Source organism: Amblyomma americanum, chromosome 8 (assembly GCF_052857255.1).
Source record: "Amblyomma americanum isolate KBUSLIRL-KWMA chromosome 8, ASM5285725v1, whole genome shotgun sequence".
In the NCBI taxonomy this organism is placed as follows: domain Eukaryota; kingdom Metazoa; phylum Arthropoda; class Arachnida; order Ixodida; family Ixodidae; genus Amblyomma; species Amblyomma americanum.
The window spans coordinates 7,988,938-8,010,738 of NC_135504.1; the positions used below are offsets into that span (position 1 = coordinate 7,988,938).

Genomic DNA, 21,801 nt, shown 5'->3' on the forward strand with positions numbered 1-21,801 from the left:
AGTGTTCTTTTTCACCGCAATTAAAAATGAGGGGTGGCTGTCATTAGCTCAGGTGCTTGATGAGCATATTGCGCTAATCAGCACATTTTGATGCTATCTCGCTGCCGAACAGTCTTTTTCGTCTTCAGGCGTCTGGTGGAAAAATAATGCGCTTATTATTCGATATTTGCTGTGCCGTCAGTTACCTTTAATTTCTTGATATTGTGTGGGGTGGCCTGATGCGTACCGTATAGTGATAAAAATCAATTTCTTTGCTCCCCGTGGTAGCTCCACCGTAACACGTCTGCCTCGCCCAAGGCTGCGTGGAACAGCTCTAACTTACTGCCATATACTTAATTTGCCTTTGGACTTGCGTGCTGTAACTTGCAGATAAGCCGCAGAACGTATACCCACAGATGCACACTCTTAATCAGCAAGCCATATGCTAGATATGAATTGAGTCACGCTAGTTATGCTTAGCTATGTATATCTTCGCACACTGAATGCCTCAGAAATGTGAGCTTAATTAAAGAGCTGTAGTATCAGACTGCACATACCTCTCATGCGAATTAAACCAGAGATTTCACTTTCCAGTGGTAGACAAAAACTTAATTTTTTTTTTCATGAATGACAGCTTGAATGGTAGCTTGTAGTCACTAATAAATAGTATTGTATACCGTGGGTTTGTTGTGCAGCATAGTTAGCCATTTGCCTCTCTTTCCAGCCCATAAAACTAAGTAAAGATGTTCAGCAGAAATATCCAAGGTACCGTCTCATCGTGTATGGAGAAGGGTGAGCAAATTTTTTTGTATCTCGCATTTATTGCTTCTGACCATAACTAATCTCTTTAATTGATGGTTGACTATTTTAACATGGCATTTTGCTAGTTGTTTTGCTTCCATATGCAAAATTCAAGACATACTTTCAGGTTTGAAGTGAACTTTCACCCAGTTCATCTCCTGGAAAAGGAATACATTTAGCGCGAAACAACTAAGAAAAGACGAGGACAGAACACAAGACACGAAAGAGCGCTTAATGTATTCCTTTTCCACGATGAACCAACTCACCAAACGGAACATATTATTGTTCATCTCCCGACCTAATTCAGCCCTAACATCCTGCTTCAAGATTTATATAGAATGAATAAATTCAAAAGTGGTATGCTGTCATTGTTTGCCTGTCAGTCAGATGTGACCTCCGTGACCCTGTCATCGTCATGAATGGAGGTGGCTGGTCTTGTCAGTGATGAGGCATCACAAAAAGATATAGCTTGGCAGGCTGGATAATACATCATATTGTGCATGTAAAACTGTGGAGTTTCATGCTGAAGAAGGCTTCTGTACTTTGCAACAGATCACGCAATATATCCGACATTTAGTTGCTGTTGGTTTATGCATAATTTCGAGTTTTATAAGCATTTATAAGAACGAACAATTCACAAGCGTTCTGCGTGGGAAATTGGGAATCTTCATGTTGAAAAGGTTTTCGACTACATCAAACAGTACAGCATACATTTTGTTTTTGTTGGATGATTTAGTTAGATTTTTGTAGTAAAACAAATTGCAAAGAAATTATAAATAACGCAATGAGGCAATCAAAACAAGGGCAAATGACTGAGGATCGATCTGTTTGGGGACAATTCGGAAGGTGCAGTGTTTGGTTGGATCAGAAATGCTGCATAGGAAGACAATGATGCTGATGTTTAGACATGAAAAATAGACATGCCGTATATAATGAAATAACAGAGTAAATACATATGCATGTCATGCAGGGGGCCCTAGGTTGTGCATATATTGGTGAAATATGGCTACAAGTTAGCATATTTCACAAACAGAAATCCTATAGTTATTTGTGTAATTGAGCTTAGCCATTACTTTGTACATGCACTTATTCCCATGACACTTCTGGGTGTATTTACATTTGTTACTGTAGCATCTTGCTGATTTCTGCTTTCTGTCTTTTCAGTCATTTTTTGTTTTAATTTCTTTATTTTTTTTAAGCTTTGTTTTCTTTAACCTGCATGCAGACCCGGTCATGGCCAAGTTTATTTATGGCCATGCTGTTCTTTTTACAGCTTCTTCAGCTGATAATGCTATGACCTTGCACAGATATGATGAGGATAGTGCCAGGCTGTCTTGCAGGCACTCTCTTACTTATCTTTGTTATCTCTGCTTGTTTCTCTTAGCTTATCTTTGTTGTACAATGCTTCCTTTCATGGCATCTCAGTTGTCTATCGGGGCTCTAATTCAAGAGCTCATTTGGCAGCAAAGATTGTAATTTTCTTTTTTTGTTGGCTACTTTAAATCTGTGTTTCCACTTCATCATGGCACTAACACCATGCTAGAATCTAAGATTAGCCACAGTGGCGATGCACTCGGCAGAATAACATTAACTGAAGCAGGAATACTTGCCTTATTACTCAATATTGACACAAAGGAATCGATAAGACCAGACAGTTTACCAGATGCTAGTTTGGTTTGGTTTAGCGCGGTTCAACATCCCAAAGCGACTAAGGCTATGAGGGATGCCGTAGTGAAGGGCTCCGAAAATTTTGATCTCCTGCATTTTTGAAATGATAAAATGAATGGATGTCTGAATACTTGCTAGTTATTTACGAAATTTCACAGGAAACTGCTGAACTACTGGAAAGACGGAAAATTGCTAAGGTAATTTCGATGCATAAATGAGGAGGTCCTGCCAATGTTACCAACATTTACCGAATCGCACTTCCTTGCATGACTTGTAAAATCCTAGAACTTTTAATTTTGAAGCATATTGTAACGCTTCTTGAAGACCGTAAATTAATTATTCATAATCAATGTGACTGTAGAAAACGCTTGTCTACAACCCAATTACTAGAAATCATTCATGGCCTAGCTATAACAATTGATAAAGAGGGAAACCAATATGATGTTCCTTGAAGACTTCGACAGGGGGTCTCATGCTATAAATTAGTTTACATGCTTGGTAATGGGACAACAACCAGTTTGTTGAAAGCTTAACAGGTTAGCTTTGGTATGTCAATTTTACAAGCAGCCAGTCAGATTTGACTGAAGTGTGATCTGAGGTGCTTCCTTTTATTAGAGACGTTAACGAGAATAGTGGCGCAACAGTACTAATTTTTGTGAACTTTGTTGTCTACCAAAAAAGTTAATAGCCCTTCTGACAAAGTAGCATTAAACAAATCCCTGCCGTGTGTAGCAGAATGGTGCGACACAGGCATGTAGCCAGAAATTTTTTTAGGGAGGGGCCCAAGGCAGTTGTATAGGGCAAAGCCCGGGACAGGCAAGAACCGTGCCTAACAATTAAGAACACTGCTGAGGGTGGAAGGGGGGTTTGAGCGCTATTTTAGAGGGGGGGGAGCCTCGGGGGGGCGGGCCCCCTCGGGGGCCCCCCCTTAAATATGTGCCTGGTGTGACATTGGGCAGATGGCCCTGAACGTAGAAAAAACTGTCGGAATGTCGCTTCTGGAAAGAAACTTCGTGTAAATTGCACTTACCAAATCAAGCTCCAGGCATGAACTAAGGTAGTGCATCAAATACCTTGGTGTGACCATTACAACTCGTAGTACTAGATCTTTTTTTTTGCTGTGTCATTTTGCTCTGTCATTTTGCATGAATAGTCCAAAAAAATGTCGCATTGTTAATGACCAGATGTGCATTCCTGTGTCACTGAAAAGTTTTTTGAAGTCACTGGGAAAGAAGTGCACTAAAGATTGTGGCAAAATTTTTGCATAGTGAGTCTCTAGGAGCCCCTAAGTTGTTTTTTGATATGTTATTGCATTGCCATTACGCTGGACACTCTGTAATGTTAGCAGCTTTGAAATAAAAACTCAAAACTTTTGCAGTATTCTCCACTTTGGTGAGCACCTTTTTTTTGACGAGCTGTTTTAATTGCTGTTCTTCTGCATCAGTAATGACTGTGTAAGACAAGTATTTCTGTCCTACGTTGGTGGCCAATAAAGCGTGCAAATTTCCCAAGATTAAGAGAAAATATTCTTTAAAGCCAGAAGTTTGTTGAAACTCTTGCCATTGACCTGATGCTTTCAACCTGGTACTGCAGTTTGTATAGCTTTCTTCTCACATACTCTCCGTAATTTCCTCTCACATCCATCGTCACTTCTAACCTTGTTAGCCTTTAATATTATGACGCTGGTTTTTATTTACTTTTCAAAAGGGGAGCTGTTCACTAAGAAACAGCACTTGAGGTTCGAATGCAAATTTAAGAGTTAACAGTTGTTGCCTGGGTGGTGTTGTGTTTCGTGCCATGAAAGATTGGGGTGCATGCGTTCTTGCTTGGCACTCTCTGCGTCTCCTGTACATGTCCTTGCCTGTTTGGGGCGTGTCGCAGGGTCTACGCCCGTCAGCTGCGCAGGGGTCAGCTGCGCGGCGTGCCTGTGCTGTTTGTGCCGGGTAATGCTGGCAGCTACCAGCAGGTTCGCTCCATCGGCACGGTGCTACTGCGCAAGGCCGAGTTTGAAGGCCTGCCGTACCACTTCGACGTGTTTGCCACCGACTTCAAGGGCGAGCTGTCGGGTCTCTACGGGCCTCTGCTACGGGACCAGATTGGTACGCGCTCTTATTTTGACTGCTTTCGAAGGTGGTGGTGTTTGTACAAAGGTAGTGATCGGCACATTTATACAAGAATGGGGTAGAATGCATTTGGCAGGTGCTCTCACGTCGGGAATAGCAGCCTACTGGTATCCCTAGAGAGGGAAGTATACAAGAGCTCTGTCTTGGCAGTGCTGACCTACGGGGCCCAAACATTTAGGCTTGAAATGGCTTTGAATTAAAACAAGGGGAGCACAGTGAGGTGTGGAAAAAAACAACAAAAACTGATAGGTGCAAGAGACAGGAAAAGAGCAGAGTGGGTCATGGAGCTAATGTCAGTTAATCATGTCCTTACTGACATTGGGATGAAACAATGGGCATGGGCAGAAATGTGGAGAACAGATAACCAATGGTCACTCAGGGTAATTCCATTACCTATTTACTATCAGCTACTGCAACTTACATGAGACCGCCTGAATGACCAGGTTGAGAGCATGTGTCAAGTTAGGAACTTCTAAGATGTTTTAAGAATGGGGCCCAAGCGCCAGTGCTGCCATGAACCCACTGTGCATACAGTGTGTACAAACTTTCCCCTGTCCTGGTGCTTAGCTTCTCAGGTGGAAATGTAAGGAAAATGAGTTTTCGACCTCACCTTATGCACGTTATGTCACGGCGCTCTTTGTCCTGTGCTGCTCTTGTGCCATAAAAAACCATCATAATTTCAAGAAGTTGTGAGAGTGTTTTGAAATTATAACTATGCAGTCAAGCAAGAACTGCTTCATAAATAACATATATATTCGCCAACGTGATATATCATAATAGTGACTACAGTGAGGTGTCTAATGAATGAGGAAAGGATTTAGTTAGTTTGAAAACTCTTAAAAGAAATAAGTGTTTGTGCACTCGGAACTGAATTACTCCTCTCAAAAGTGGGAGAAGAAACGAGTTATAGGTCAAGGGCTAGGGTTCTATTTCTGAATTTGTCTAGATGCGGTAGAAACATTATGGACGGGGTTATGATACTGTGGGCATTGCTTCTTCAGGAACAATAGTTTGCGTCGGCACTGTTTCAAAAGTTCAAGCTGTCTTGTATTTTACAGTAACGGTCACGAATTATGGGGCTTGCATTTATTACAGTGGGTATCTTTAAATTCACAACAGCATCAAAGGCTTCCGGCGAAATGCCATGACCTCAGCATTTCTTGTTAATTGCTCTCGTCTGGTGAAGTAGGTGCACATTGATGCAAAAGTGTTGAAGTAGAATAGATGCAAATTCAGTCAGTATAGTCAGGAGTGATCAAGCTGTACCATGAAGGCTTTCAAGTGATTCCAACATGTGCCCAACCTTCTTGTAGCAACATTAGTTTCATCTGGTTAATTCTCATGTTGTGCAGTATTAATCTGTGTCCTGGGTTGTTCTGCAGGATTTCTGCATGAGAGTGTGCGTACCATCCGCAGCCTATACAAGGCCACGCCAAACGCCAGCCTGGTCATCGTGGCACACTCCATGGTGAGCGTTTCTCTTAACTGTGTAATTGCATTAAAAAAAGAAGGAAAAAAAATTCCACTCTGGTCATCACTATGTGATGTGAATTTCACTGACTGATTAGTTAAAGTTAATCAAGTACAAATTTTTTAAAATTTCATCAGCCACCTGTCTTATGTCTGTTATTTAACAGTTCAAATGATTTTTTAATCATAGAATTTAATTGAATACATACATGTTTTAAATCAAGTAACAAATAGTTACTAAGATAAATATTAAGCTGTTACCTATTTGATAACTGAATTTATTTAATCTGTCCATATATTCATTAGTCTAAATATATTAATTAAATCAAGCACCGTCAAAGTTTTCTTTCGTTTCATCACCTTCAGTAGCCAATGTGACAGTGAGTGGCACACTAGTGTTGTGCTGCTGTAGCGACTTCACCTCGGTGCGTGTGCCTTCCACCTCTCACTTATTCTGTCTGCAGACAGTGTTGACCATGTTATCTTGGAGAATGAGTCACTCATAAAAGTAAAAGATGCTTGGTTTGAGAGGACCAGATGGGGGTACCAAATTGTTTCTTATTCTTGTGATATGTGGAATTTAAGGCATGCTTTTGGCCTAGTTGGTGCTTGGAGGCATGCTAGGTTCCTTTCATTCATTCATACATTTGTTAATTCATTTCTTCACTCAATTCATTCGCCCACTCGCATATTCATGCGTACACCTGTGCACTCCCACCTGCCGACTTGCTCGCTCATCATTTGGCTTGAAGATGCTAGGACAGCGAGAGAAGAATAAGAGAAGCTAGAAACAGCCAGCAGATAGGCAGATACCTAGGGAACAGAACACAGGAGTTTCTATATTCTTTTTTAATAGATGCGGTAGTGTCGTATGAAATACGATTTGAACAGTTATTTGAGAGTACAAAGGTATAACATTTAAAAGTGGCAGTGTGCTAGTGGCAACTGCGATATATTTGTTAGAGTAACTTGCGAGTAGACACGGAAAGTGTATCTTTGTATTTTTAGTTCAGGAACTAAAAATTCAGTCAGCATTTCGGCTTACATTTGCTGAAGCAGAATGTCTGAAGAATTGTAATGGTGGTTATTTGGTTAACATTGACCTTGAATGAAAGAAGGAATCAGGCTCATTTATTGCAATGAAATGATCACGGAAAACAAAATACTTCATTGGGGTGAAAATTTTGTAGATAGTGCATTTGATACATGCCGGCACTTAACTTCAGTTTATATTTAAGCTGCTATCTGCCTGGAAGGCAACTTTCTTTTTCAGTGAAAAAAAATGTGGATCCATTATAGTCTGTTATGGTGCACAGTCATGAGCAATATGAGAAGGAACAAACTTTGAACATTCATTTACAGATAACTACGCAGTTATCTGTGAAAAACCAGTTTTTTTCTGTTTTCTACTAGTTTTCTTCTTGGCATATAATATCTAAAAGCAATTTGCAACTTTAGTGGAGAAATGGCCATAAAATTCGCAAATTTGTGTGAAAAGTTGGTTTCCACTCGTATTGCTCACTACTGTACACTTGCTAGCTATCACTTAGTGTATGTTATTTTCATTATTGAAGAAACTAAAGCACTCAAGACAGAATGAAGTGTCGTTACAGGATGAAAGGTGTGCAATATGGAACATGCCTAATTGTGACTTCATTGTGCTGTGACTTCGGTGGAGAGCCTACTGATACGAGAGGCACATTGCATGATCATTGCAGGGGGGTGTTGTGGCACGTGCTCTATTCACCCTGGAGGACTTTGAGCCAGATAGTGTGTCCCTGATCATGAGCTATGCCACGCCGCACCACAGCGCTGGTGAGTCACCGAGACCCATGGAGCGCGTGTTTCTTGTAAAGCCAAGATTACATGAAGGATCTCGCTTGTCCACAGACTAGAGTACATCATATTGTCTACCCTCAATGCTCCATGGCATCCATGTGTGGTGACAGGAGGAGCCAGATGGCTGTTGTCATTGCTTCATTTTGTTCAGAGCTGAGCTGACCTGATCTGACGGGGCCTGACCTAGCCTAACCTAACCAAACCTAACCTAACCTAACCTAACCTAACCTAACCCAGCCTATAGCCTAGTCTAACCTAATCTAACTTGACCCAGCCTGGCCTGGGCTGGCTTGGCCTAACCTAACCTAACCTAACCTAACCTAACCTAACCTAGCCTAGCCTAGCCTAGCCTAGCCTAGCCTAGCCTAGCCTAGCCTAGCTTATAGCCTATAGCCTATCCTAGCCTAGCCTAGCCTAGCCTACAGGGAAGTCAACCCAGGGCAGTCAGCACTGTCTTGCTGCCTGGAATTTGAGGTTTTGTATTGTGTTCTGGTATGTAATCTGTATGCCTGCCCTTGTGTGTCGGCACATGTGTTTGTTTTAGTCACTTCCAAATAAACTGTCCCTGTATATGCTTAGGTGAACTGCACTTGTTCCTGTAAGGAAGAAACCTTGATGACTATGTTTTGCTTGGTTTACTTGGAATCTTATGATACGCCAAGTAATGCACCTGTGCTTATGTAAATATACTATCAGTGTCAAATGAAATGCTGACGAGATAGCTGAAGCGCAAAAATCACAGCAGGGAGATCTTTTTGAGCAAGACGAAATATTTGCACAATTTAATGACACTTCCAAGGTGTGAAGACTGCATATCGAAGCCGTTTGTGAACTATGCTCATGTTTCCTTTCCAGCAGCCAATATTTTTGTTCTCGCATTTCATTTGACTGCTCGTGGTTCATTTGACATTTACGTTATATTTCCTTATTTATTTTTTCTGCCCACAGTGAGGTTTCCTGCAGTTTATTGACATGGTGCACTGATACATAGGACCAAGATTTTCATTTTGGTCGCAAGAAGGTTGTAGGCCACTCCCCACATAATTACCATCCGTGCTTTCCAAGAGCTGTTTCAGCAGGATGAACTTGTTTTCAAACTGACATCTTTCTTGCGCATTTTTTAAAACCACAAGATTTTTCATTGGTACCCCACTCAGTTAAGGTGGAACTTATTTTAGAAGAAGAAAGGTCATGCCGTGACACAAAGTGCAATCAAAGGCACTTTTTCTGAAACTCTGATTTCACTCTAAAATGATCTGTCACACTCTTGCTGCTCTTAACTATTAACAGCTTACCTTGCTAGCTGCATGGTAAGCTGTCAGGCATTTTGAAGTTAATGCTGGAAGACACTGGGTGCCACCCAGTGTTGTCTGACTTGCACACTTCGCACAGGCTGACTTCATTTTGTGTACTCTCGTGGTAGCTGAGTGATGATGAGCGCAGTTCACAAGAAAGCTTGTAGGGCTGTGTGCAATGTTCTTGCTTTTGTGCATTGTGCAGCCATCTTGGACTCGCACCTGGACGCAGTGTACGAGCGGATAAGAGCGGCGTGGTCCCCACCACGGCTGCCTGTGATAATGCTGTCGATTGCCGGTGGGCAGAGGGACACCCTTGTCCGCACCGAGCTTACTCGCTTAGAGCCACACCCGCACCACATCAGCACTATGGTATGTTGTCGCGACAGCGGTTGCATTTTTTCAGCAGGAAAGGTCATTTCAAGATGCTTGACACAGAGGCCTATCCTCAAAAAGCACTGCAGGACATTTCACGTGACCAGAATTTTAATGTAAAATATCATTCAATCGTTGGAAAGGGAGTTCCTGAACAGCAGTTCATCGGAACTAGTAAGGCTGAAGACAGAAAAGGGTTATAGAGCATGGCAAAATATGAGAAACCATGCTAAAGTATTATTTGGAGCAAACATACATTATGGAAATGTGGGGGGGGGTCTCTTACTTTTGCCCTCAGTGGTACTAGTCAGGATTGCAAAGGAAAAGGTATAAATTTAATTAGTCTTGTGCGAAAATTATATTTTTGACACGTTTCTTACGCATATTTCAGATTGGATTCATGTATTTTGAAATGCTACGGAATGAAATGGTGGGCAGCAGTTCAAAAGAAGTGGTGCTAAACTTGTTAGGTTTTGAAAATTCTATATAGTCAGTGCAAGATTTTTCATGTATGGCAGCATTTTGCATTTTTTTTTGTGTGTGGTTTTTAAGTTTTTTCTTTTTTTTTTTTACAGGGAAGGAAACCAGAGTTATGTAGTGTGTAGACAAGAAGTGTTCCATTCTAACTGCAGTTGTGCTTATAGTTAATGTTTATTTGGCTCATAGATTGCATGCAGTTAATGAAATAGTTTGTTTGCTGGTGAGCTTGGGTGGCAACTGAGTGTTTCTGAGCCTCTGGGATTTTAAACCCAAGCCTTTTACAAATACCTTAGGTGGTAAAGAGAAAAAATGGAAATGGTTATTTCTCTTGACATTTCTTTAGGCTCACTGGCAGTTCTTCTAAACTGCTCTTTTGTTTCTGTGTTGTGCAACTTTTGTGCAAAAAGACCTTATAGACATTTTTTTATAACCTACATTTTTTCAGAGTACGGCTGTGCCAGGTGTTTGGGGCTCTACAGATCACTTGACGATCGTTTGGTAAGGGACGCATTCTTTGTCATTTAACACGTGCTCATATAAGCTGCTGCTGTGTGCATTTCTAACGTGCTCAAAACCATACTGGCATCTTTGCTGCCATGGTGGCTCAGTGGTTATGGCGCTCGGCTGCTGACCCAAAAGACACGAGTTCGATCTCTGCCACGGCAGTTGCATTTTGATGGAGGCGAAATGCTAGAGGCTCGCGTGCTGTGCGATGTCAGTGCACTTTGAAGAACCCCAGGTGATAGAAATTTCCGAAGCCCTTCACTATGGCGTCCCTCGTAGCCTGAGTTAAACCCTCATAAACCATAAACCATACTGGCATCTGCTGCTAATTTTGGGTCCATAGCAGCTGACCTCAATTATAGTTGGATGCCATCACACGCCACTGTTGTTGCTTGTAATGGTTATTATAAAAAAAATTTGCCTTACACAGATTTCAGTTTTAAATTGTTGGGCAGGTTTTTTTCTTTACAACTGTTACCTGGCTGAAGATAGACTTTATTGCTGTTCTCTTGTGAGTACTTTCCAAAATTGTGGCACAAAGAGTCTCCAAACAGTTCTCTCGCTTGGCGAGGAAGTCACAACATCATCTGCACACTGCCGTGTCTCTTACCTGATTGCGTTGGTGAAAAGTATTTTCAGCTTTGCTGCTCTTCAGGCTTAATCGGTCGGAACAACCACAAGTATAGAAAGTGTGCTGTTTTTCAGTCTTTAATCTTCATTTTCCTTCGATTGTTGGCCTTGAGGTTATGTCCTTGCATCTCTCACACTTTGACATGTCCTAACCTTTGCATGGGTCAGGACGTCGACTTCCTGGGCGAAGTAAGTTGCCAAGAAAAAGTTTGCATAATAAAGAGCATGCCATTGACATGCGCCCTTCTGCTTTGGCTAGCCAGGGCTGCAGAGGCATCTGCTTGTATGTTTGGTGTCTACTTTTGAGTGGTAGAGCCATACTGGTTTGGGGTGGAGTTGCTTGGATGATGTTCGGGGGCAACATATGTGCTGTACTTGTAATTTGGCAAACGGATCAACAATCGTTCCATAGGGTAATGGATCAGATTCTGAGGGAAGGCAGAGTCCGATGGGCAGATGGGATCAAGTAAGTTTGCAGGGCAGAGTGGCTGCTGCTGCACCAGGGAAGGGTTTATTGGAGCTCAGTGGTACTACACTGCCTCTGTACTGCAGGAGGCCTAACTGGGCCAATGATGATGTTTTTATGCGACAACATAGAAGCGTCCTTGAAGCGAAAACCCGGCGACCGCAGCGCTGCTGTGGCGCCTGGCAAGTGACGACAATAGCCACCTGTCAACCGTCCTCCTCTCTGCTGCCACCTGTCTTTCTCTCCACTTGTAGGGGAGAGGAGGGAAATGCTGAGCTAAGAATGACCCAGCTCATGTAAAAATGACGAAGGCATAGGTAGCAAAAATTAATAGAAGTGTTCAGAATCAGAATAGAATCAAGAGTGGAATAGAATTGAAATTGGAATATAGTCAGCATTGGAATAGATTGGAAAATGAGAGCAAAATGCTATCTCATTTCCTCAGCATCAAAACTTTTTTTGTTTTGTGTTTGCACATAGTGTGTGCAATGAATGAAGCCCGGTTGACGAATGCAAGTGGTGGTACCTAAAGGACGTGGACCATGTGGTGTTGGGGAAAAAGAGCATGGATCCATTTGCCTTGATGAATGGAAGTTAGCTTTGCTACAAACACACATACTAATCTTTTTCGTTTCTAACCCTGCAGGTGTCAGCAGCTGGTGGTGGCATCTGCAAGGGCACTGTTTGATCTCATCTCCCGTCAGCACCGCCAGGCAGGCATTTATGTTCATTGTGTCTTTTGAGAATCTGCATGTTGCAGCTGCGTGCATGAAATTAACGGAAAATATTACATATTCGGAAGGGGCAAAGAAGGAGAATAATCTTCAAGGTCCTGGTACAAAATTTAATGTAAGACCAGCCATAGACCATGCACTGTTTTTCGATGCCCTTCCTTGGTGAGTAACTGCAGCCCTCTTTTGTGCTTGCGCTGGAGCTTTTTGCACACACAGTGAGTGCCTGAATTCAGGGGTGGAGTTTTTTCAGGTTTATAAGTAAGGCTGAGGTCGCTATGGAGGTGTCTAGATGCATGGAGCAGGGCCTTAAGTAGTAATGGACGCGTTGTTTCATTAGCACAAATATACCTCAGTTACTCGATCGAATGTAACGCAAGCTTTTTTACTGAAAATAAAAGTGAAAAATCGAATATTACATTGAGACAAAATCGCATTATGTCGTATTTACTCGCACATTATTTGATGGGATGTGCAGGTCGGCCCCCCAACTTTGGGAAACAAGAAAGAAAAAGTTAAAATGCTGCATTGGTCAATCAACAGAAGCTCTGAGTATGCCGATGAACACATATCGGAGCAGCAGCTGAGCAGTCAGGAACTCCTCTCTGGAGATGGTGCACTTGGCTACTTAGCACCATGTGTTCCACGCATCGTCTCAACAAAATGCGATAGGATACGTGCTGCTTGAAGGCATCATAAAGGTGTAGCTTAAGTAGATGAAGCGCACAAAAGACATCACACAGACAAAGACTAACACAAGACCGGCGAGACAGATGAGTGCCTGTCTTGTGTTATTCTTTGTCTCTGTGCTGTCTTTTGTGCGCTTCATCTACTTAAGCTATACACCAACTTGCCCCAAAAACTGCTATACTGCGATATCATAAAGGCGCCCGTTTCGTTCTCTGAAAGTTCGGCAGGCTCCCTCACTATTCGCTGCGCCACTTATACCACACACTACTTTCCTCGGTATCATTCTCTAATGCACTTTTATGCGACATCAAACTCGTGCAATTTTCCGATGGCTCCGCGCAAGACGACTCGTTCAAATGTTGCTGAGAATGGCCACTGTCATTCAGGAGACATGAATCGCCACTCGGTTTAGGTACTGGGAGAAGTGTCGTTTTTAGGGCGAGGCGACTGAAGCGCACAGTTGACGTGGTGGCGGCACGATGAGACTGTACTTATCTTTGTATTGGTCATATTTTTTGTGCTGCTCTCTTGAAACGGAAAGGAGGCTTGAAAGCCATTTATTTAGAGACTTCTGTTCGTAAACTTCTAGTCCTCAACTGTGCCAGCTCGGTAGATGTTAGCTGGCACATTGATCTCTTTGCTGCTGCTTGGTTGCAGATCCAGCTGACCAAGGATCTGGAGCACATCAGGACAGTGGTAGAGTTCCACTTTTTGCGGCGGTCCTATGGGAAGCGGCTACCCGTCGAGGCCATGGAGGCTCCTGACGGTCAGCTCACCTACTTTGGCTCAGCTGGCGAGTGGTCGGACCACACTGAACCTTCCTGGCGTATCCACAAGAATAAGGTGGGCACCACTGGCCAGGCACTGCTCAGGTCACAATAAGAGGGTCCTGCTGAAACTAGGGTTGGCATAAAATGACTTCTTTTTCCAGATTTATTTCATTTTTTGATTTCCAGTCGTTCGTCGTTGGGCGAATCGGCGCCAAGTACTGCCCTTCATACAATAACAAAGAGCGGGAAATTAAAAAATTGGCTGCGGTTTAGTTCTGGTTAACCCTAGTTGAATTGCGAAAGCTTCGTTTCCTCTGGACGTCATCTACACAGCGTCTCATTCTGACGCTCTCGAGAACTCAAACCGGTCTCTTCCGCAGTTGAAGAGTCACTCCGGGACGGGGCACGACTTCTAGCCGCAGCTTCATTACGACGCTTCTCGAGTCGTGTGGCGCGTTCTTCTGGTGTCTCTTGAGCGCATTGTCTCTTCCTCGCTTCATTCTGTCGTTGCGTCTCTTTCGCGCTCTCCATAACGACTACAATGCACTGAGGCGAAGCGCATATATATACCCCCCCCCCCCCCCCCCCCCGCGGGGCGACACCTCCTCTCCCTATACCACAGCGGAGCACATCTGGTGGAGCGAGCGGCGATCGCAGCGCCATCAGTCAGAGCGTGGCTGCGGCGTTGCTAGGCAATGGCGGCTCAAGGTCGTTCGTCAGCCATGGGCATATGGCATACGGCTGAAGTGCGCGACGAGCCGAAATGTCCCCCTGGCTGGCGTAGTGAAGGTTTCGCTTTAAAAATGGAATGGAATCGGCTTGAGAATATTATATTGTACCAACCCAGAACAGAGAATGCTATAGAGCTCTCAGTCTTCTTTGCTCCTTGGCAACAGTTAAAAGTCATTGTTCAAGAGCTTTGTTTTTGTTTGTGAGTACTGCAGTGTTAGCACAGCGTTCTGTGTAGCCTTTGTATAAAAAATATTCAGCCGATTGACTTTACTTCTGAGCCATGTGGTGAGGCTATGGTAGCACACCCCGAAGCTCTGATCTCCAAAGGGGTGAGAGTGGGAATGCCCCCTCAACTCTGTGGCATTTTGAACGCTGCGATGCAAAGACGGCTACATGGTCCGCCATGAAAACCGGTCGGCTGTATATTTTTGACAAAGGTTGCACATTGTAATTTGATGCAAACGAAATGCAAAAAGAAACAACGCGGCACAACAGGCAAAGATAGTACATAACCTGTTACAAATCCTGCGTGGCCAGTGTAGTAGTAGCAGCTAAAGCGGAATTCCTCTTCATCGTTGGTAGTGAAACAGCGATCGCAGTGCCCTGCGTCACTGCATTGACTGCGGCCACAGGTGCCTTGGTTTGGGAAAGCTTGTGACAGGTGGTGTCTTGTGTCGAAGCATCATTAATTCATTATCAAGCTGGTTCCACTTTACAGTGGTTCTAAGAAACAAGGGGAAGCCATGGCGGGCACCCACAGCCTGTAGAGCGTGAACTTGTGCAGTGTCATGTTTGGCCTGCAGGGAATTAGTTTTTGAAGATTAATGTAGTGATAAACTTTGAATTTATGCAAGCTGTAAAATTTTATGTATTTATACAATATGGCAGGATGTGACTTAAAAAAAAGCAGTTGGTAACAATGGCCCATGGCTTGTTCTTCACAAGAAAGGTGAACAAGACAACGTGCGCGTTGTCTTGCCCGCCTTTCTTGTGAATGTTTCGTATTTTGCGCTAACATTTGTGTGTAAAACACCATTTATTTGCAGTTTCAGTGTAACAAAGCAAATTTTGCCGCACTTTCAACGCAACAAAATTTTAATGCTGGCTTGAAACCAACCTCAGGAAAAATTGTAGTGCAGGCTCGAGTGCTTAAGCATAGCGTGCAACATAGCACGCATCGGAGTGCATACGTGAAAGTGGACGTTGCCCGATTGGCTGTGCTGGTTCGCAGTAAAAGACGGAAGTATGATACCTAACACTTGAAAGAGAAACTGCCTTATCATCACACTTACAGATGTGGTGACAACTGTCCCCACTTGTTTACAGAGAGGTAGCTGCTAAAATCTCCTCTCTGTCCATTCAAACAATTTTCACCCATGTCCCCTCTCATTGCAATGAGGTAGATGGGGAGCGTTTTTTTGTGTCAGCTGCCATGGATTTCTGTTGAACTGTGTATTCGGTGTGTCTGCCCACAGGTCCTGGTCTCCCGATGGCTGGTGATGCCCGTGCGGGAACCATACCACCTGATGCTGCGGGCGTCGGGTCTCGTAAGGCACGCCCGCCTGTGCCCTGGCTTGCGGAAGTGCTGACCGTATGTGCCCGCTGTCCGTTCTCTGCAGGGCACCAAGGAGTGGCTCTACGGCTGCACGGCTGTGCACAAGGAAAATGCTACCGGCAAGATTGTCTGGTGAGGATTTGCGAGGACAGGTGGCGCCACCTGGCTTGACACACTAACGGCGTGCTGGCCTGAATGAGCCGTTGCAGCTTAATGTAAGGACTGTTGGTAGGTTGGGCAGCCAAAAAAAGAAATATCAGCAGTGGCCTAGTGGTTTGAGCATCTGCTTTTCATGTGGGAGGTGCGGGATGCAGTCCCCAGTGCCACTGAGCACCCACCGGTGATACAGTGGGTACTGGTGCTCGTCTTCGCTGTGGTGAAATGCTTGGAAAATGGGTCTTTGATCACACCTTGTGAAGAAAAAAGGGCCATAAAGGGTTTACCACACAAGCCGGATTTTAGTACCTTGGGTTGAGGTTGGCCATAGACCTTTTCCAAGCATTTCACCCTTGAAGAGATGAGCTCTACGCTGGGGGAAATCTTGTACTCATTACAAAACCGGTGGTTACCCAGCGGCACTGGAAATCGAAACCAGCACCTCCTGAATGAAAGGGAGGTGCTCTACCACAAGGCCACCGCTTCGGTTCACTTTGGCCCTGCCCACACCGCCATAGGCAGAGCGGGCTAGTGTAAGGACATTCATTAGTTTGGGTGTTTCGAAAAAGAAATGAAAATGATGATTTTGGTTCCTTGGCCTTTCCTTCTAGCACGGCGGGTGTGAGTCTGTCCCTGGAAGGAGAGACGCTGCCATATCAGGGGGCCTACGGCGTCGAGCGCCGTGGTTTCCTCGCATCGGGCGCGGAGTTGCGCGCAAGGGGCCTGCAAGCCTTGCTTGTGCACGTTCGACCGACCACGTCCAAGGCAAGCAAAGAGCATCTGTTTTGTGGGGCCATTATAAACTTGGGAGATTACTGGATAGGTATCTTGCATGTTTGTTCTTGTAAAAAGTCCTTGGTAAGATTAGGTTTCTGAGCATCGGATGGAGTGTGGACTGTTGTGTTGCATTGTCTTCATTTTCAGTGTTTAATGTCGCTTTTCTCGACAGCATTAGCGGTGCATAAATACAGTAAAGTTCAGTGCAGTTGTGTGCTATACAGTAAAAGAAATACTCCTCTACCCTTTTAACGCGAGAGCATTAAAGAGCTCGTGTCACAGAAAATCCGGCATCGGTCTCATTGGCCGTGAGCGAAAAATCCACGAAAAATCCTCAGAGGCAACGTAAGAGGCAGATGGGCCATCTAAGTCACATGACCTTGTGGCATCATCACAACCTGCCCACCGGATTGTGAGCAAACTGCACAACATGGCAGGTGGCAGTTGAATTAATGATTGAAATTAATGATTGGTCGCTAGAGGGGCTGAGCAACCTGAGCCGCACAAGCCCCACCGGTGGCAGCACCTGTGCCATCGCACGGCAGTGGCCCATCGCTTGGCCGCTGCACCACTGTGCCAGGAGGGGTATGAAGACTGCCATGGACCTTCGAAACTTAAGTAGAGAATGACGAATTCCACATATATGGGTATTAATCAATTAAGCTGTTGTATCATACCGTTCAGGTGGAGCTTTAGTGTGCCCTCCAATTTTTGTCTCTTCTACCTGTCTTGCCCTGCCATCCTGCACCCAGTGCCTCCCCTGTGTTTATTCTCACTACTACGAGTAGACTAGTGCCCTTCTGTGGCACTGCCCACAACTTGCCTTGTCATGGCAGGCACATTCACTGCCACGCTTTGTGTTTGCTTGTAGCTTTGTAGACTCTGCACCAGCAGTATTGTACATGGATGCAACACAACACAAACATTAAATTGCAATACAATACAGTTTAGTGCGCTGCAGTTGCTTACAGTAAAAGAAAGGATGTAGGCACTGAGTTTGTATGTGTGCAGGTGGTTGTGGTAGGGGAGCGGCTGCAGTCCTCCGACCGTTGGCGGGCAGTGGAGCTGCCTCCCTGGTGGGGAGGCCCCTCAGTGCTTTTGTCGGTGCCTCTGACAGAGGGCGCAGCATTCTACAACCTGAGCCTTCACGGCTTGTGGCATCCCTGGCAGGCCTACCAGCTCACCTTGGTGGTGAAGATCTGCCGCTCGGGGACTAAGGGTGAGGAGGAGACTGTGGGAGTGTTGTGGCAGTGATTTGAAAGGTCAGTAGGCTACTGTAGTTGGTGTGGACTGTGGAGAAAGGAGGAAACAAGGGGACAGTGTGGTCAGCCTTTCTTTTAAACCACTCTTTTTGGTTTGCTTTCTCTGCTGTGTCTCTAGTGACAAATGTGACCGTGCAGCAGGGGATGGTTCTGTTGCTTTCTTTGTTGAAAACAAATATGGTGACCAATGTGGTTTTCTTCAGAGAATTTTTCCTCGAGTTGTGGGCGGGGTAGGCAATTGCCTATCTCTCCCTGTTCAGTCTGTCCTTTCTCTTCCCACACCCTTTCCCTCATACCACCCATGAATTTGATTTCAACGGACCCATGCTCACATGTCTGGTCAGCAGAGCTTGTGATGCACTCTGATGGGATATGTCCATGTGTTGAGCTGACCTTGCCCTCTTAATTCTTTTTAAATTTATTGATGGTGTATACTTTTACTCAGGAACATTGTGAACAGTGGGATTTGCTTTCACTTTCCAAATAGCAGAAGTGGTCTGTAAGAAAGATCTCGTGGCAAATTCCAGTCAGCAATCTGGAGCATGTTTTCTCTCCCCATGAATGAAATAGCAAGTGTCTGTGGGTGATTTGCATTGAGATACCGTCAAGTGGTGGCCTGCAGAGCAGATATTCAACTTATTAGACAGTTTGGATATAGCTGTACATTGCAGCTACAAGAGCTTTGTTAAGAGCTTAGTGATGGAACCAAATATCACTTGTTTGTTCTTAGTGCCAGGTGGGGCCACCCTGCACACTTGCAGCTTTCATGTGCACATGTACTGCTGGAAGCAATAGTAGTGGTTATACCCGGAGTTGTTGCGTGACTCTGTGCTCTTTCGACGCTTCTTAGCGTTCTTGCCAAGCAGGAGCACTATGGATAGAAATGAGCAATATGTCTTGCCTCTAGATAAAAATGATCACCTTGTTGTATTGATATTAGCCATTGCTGGAAAGTGGTGCGAAAGTGCAGTCTGGCCAACGATCTAGTGCATATACACCACTTTTGCTCTCCCATTTTAATGAGGCCTTACCAATTTGTGCCTGTTTCATTCTTTGACCTGAACACCGTCATCTCTATCTTTGTGAGTGTCGACATCATTCGCTCTTTTTTTTTCTTCTGAGCAGATGTGTTCCAGTTGTGTCTGTGTTCTGTGCTTGTGAGGACTGTCTCTCTCTGTGTTGTGTACTGAGTGGACGGCATGAGTGTGTGTGTATGTGAAATTCACATGTGACACATAAGTGCCTATCTTCTTTTTGCTCATTTTCTCTGTTTTCCCGAAGGTGATGGGTTTGTCCGGTTCCTGGTCCCCTGGGGCAAGGAGGACCTCTTCTTCCACATCCGGTACCCCCTGTACGCATGTCCTGTTCGCACTGAGGTTTTCGTGCATGCAATACCATGTGTTTGTGAGACCGAGGGAATCGCTGTTTCGAGAGACAAGGTCTGTGTGTTAAGCTTAGTTGACGGGACTTTTTGCTTATCAGGAGAGGTGCAGAGGCTGCGGCATGCCAATGAGGCGCACAAAATGGTGGGTTTAGTCCTTATTTGTGGTGGTCGCATTCCAGTGGTGGCAAATTACTGGAACGCCCACGCTCTCCAAGGCATCGGTGCCTGTAGGAGAAATCTAGCGGTCGCAGGTTGGCCCAGGCTTTTTCACTACATCTTTCCTTGTAGCTTGGACATAGCCTTGGGAAGGTAGGTGGGAAGGTACAGATAAAAACACATGTTATCAATGCTTAGGGAAACATACTTGAAACGTGCGCATAAAAGGAATGCTGCTGTAAAAGGCTGTCGATTGCTTTAACCATTCATGGTTTTTAAAAAGGCATTGAAATCACTCGACATATGTGGGCATGATCAGTTTTGTGTTCTGAATTGAGTTGAAGCACCACTGAATTGAGTTGAAGCACCCATGACTTTGCGTTCAGTGGCAGGACGCCCCAGCCAGTAAGCCACCCATTGCATCCTAGAAAATGATGCATTTAGTTCGTACTCTTCCGGCTGAAAACTTGCACTGAATAATTCTGTGCACAGTGTAGAATGATTAAGTTTGTAGTTCTCGCTAAGCCGTAACAAGAACTTTGTCAGAGTAAACATTAGTGTGTCATTGTTTTCACTTTAAAATCAGAGGAAGTACTGCAGATTGGTAGATGTAATGCATGCGTTTCAGCATAAACAATGTGCTTGTCTGCTTGAGAAATATTCTGGGTTACAGTATGCGCACACAGGTTGAGAACATTGATTACTGTTGAGTACAGTGCTTATTTCACTATCCTAGAAATATATTTAATAACATATTGCTCCACCAATCTACGCTAATTAGTTTAGGTTGTTGCTGCGAACGAAGCCCAGAATAACACGGGCGGTTTGTAGTGTGGGAGCGAATAGGTTGGTTTAAAAAAAAATAAAAATAGAAATTAATGTTTATTCGATGCATTTCGCTTTGCAAATGTTGCAGCAGCTTCCTTTTACTTCACTTTATGTAATTGTGCACACTCGCACATATTGGGAGGATTCATTTCCCATAGTAGATTGAATAAAACTAACATTAAAAAGACATTTTTAAAGGAGTACATCAAGGAGCATAGTAGCACCATACGCTGAAAAGCAAAAACAGAAGAAACACATTGCAGAAACAGATCTGTAACTGTTCCTCAGTTCTTAACACATACAGAAAAGTAGGAGACAGGAAATTGAAACTTGGTTTAAAATTTAGCTTGCGGAAGAATGGGCACGTCTGGGCAGCAAATGTAAATGGCGTAGAAGTGTTGAATAATAGGTGAACTGGTACAACATATTTAATTTGAAATTGCAGTGGAAAACACGTGCAGACTGAAAGTAAGACACATGGCATCAACTTACAGTCTTGGATGTTAGGAAGAGGGTTTTCAAGTTAGCACCATATATATCTGTGGGTCTTATTTTCACTCTGTATCCGTTGTGTGCTGCGACTTAAAATCAGATATGTGGTGCTGTTAGCGGCAGGCAACAAGAGCATACGCTTAGAATTAATTGTGCAGGAATTTATGTGAGTAATGCTGTTTGGAGCGAAGAATGGTCATTAGTCGCAGTGATCAGTGTGAAATTGTCCGCACCCCCAGGGGATCGCGCGTTGGTCCGAAGGATACGCGGATGCTGGTTCAAGTACAGACCGGTGCTGGATCAAATGATGGCCCTCCACCACAGCTGCACCTCTACCTGGACCCCGAGTGCAGCTATGAACTGCACGCAGAGGCCGCCTGGAAAAGCAGCCTGGGACAGGTGGGTGCGGCCGACAAATTCAAATTTCACTTTATTTTTATTTCACAAATTGACATTACTGCAGTCCACAAGTGATTCTTCTGGCACCGAAAGCTTAGACATCTCAATTATTTGAGCAGTTGCATGGAACCATTCATAGCCCCGTGCAGTTATTGACATTTTTTCAGGTTGCTTTAGTATCTCGGCTCTTTTCCTTTCCATTGAAATCTGCAAACTTGTTTGGCAAATGTAAATTGCAT

At 44.1% G+C, this 21,801-nt stretch overlaps 1 protein-coding gene across 1 annotated transcript in view; it reads left to right on the forward strand.

Moving 5' to 3' along the window:
* PGAP1 (GPI inositol-deacylase) overlaps positions 1 to 21,801 on the forward strand; it is a 30,254-nt gene that overhangs the window by 664 nt on the left and 7,789 nt on the right. Inside the window, exons 2-15 of the mRNA XM_077633756.1 lie at positions 704 to 771; positions 4,330 to 4,547; positions 5,954 to 6,039; positions 7,760 to 7,856; positions 9,381 to 9,547; positions 10,476 to 10,528; positions 12,277 to 12,343; positions 13,709 to 13,894; positions 16,029 to 16,100; positions 16,173 to 16,240; positions 16,876 to 17,029; positions 18,053 to 18,260; positions 19,585 to 19,654; positions 21,403 to 21,562. Coding sequence (XP_077489882.1) covers positions 704 to 771; positions 4,330 to 4,547; positions 5,954 to 6,039; positions 7,760 to 7,856; positions 9,381 to 9,547; positions 10,476 to 10,528; positions 12,277 to 12,343; positions 13,709 to 13,894; positions 16,029 to 16,100; positions 16,173 to 16,240; positions 16,876 to 17,029; positions 18,053 to 18,260; positions 19,585 to 19,654; positions 21,403 to 21,562 — 1,674 coding nt within the window. The remainder of the gene's footprint in view (positions 1 to 703; positions 772 to 4,329; positions 4,548 to 5,953; positions 6,040 to 7,759; positions 7,857 to 9,380; positions 9,548 to 10,475; positions 10,529 to 12,276; positions 12,344 to 13,708; positions 13,895 to 16,028; positions 16,101 to 16,172; positions 16,241 to 16,875; positions 17,030 to 18,052; positions 18,261 to 19,584; positions 19,655 to 21,402; positions 21,563 to 21,801) is intronic.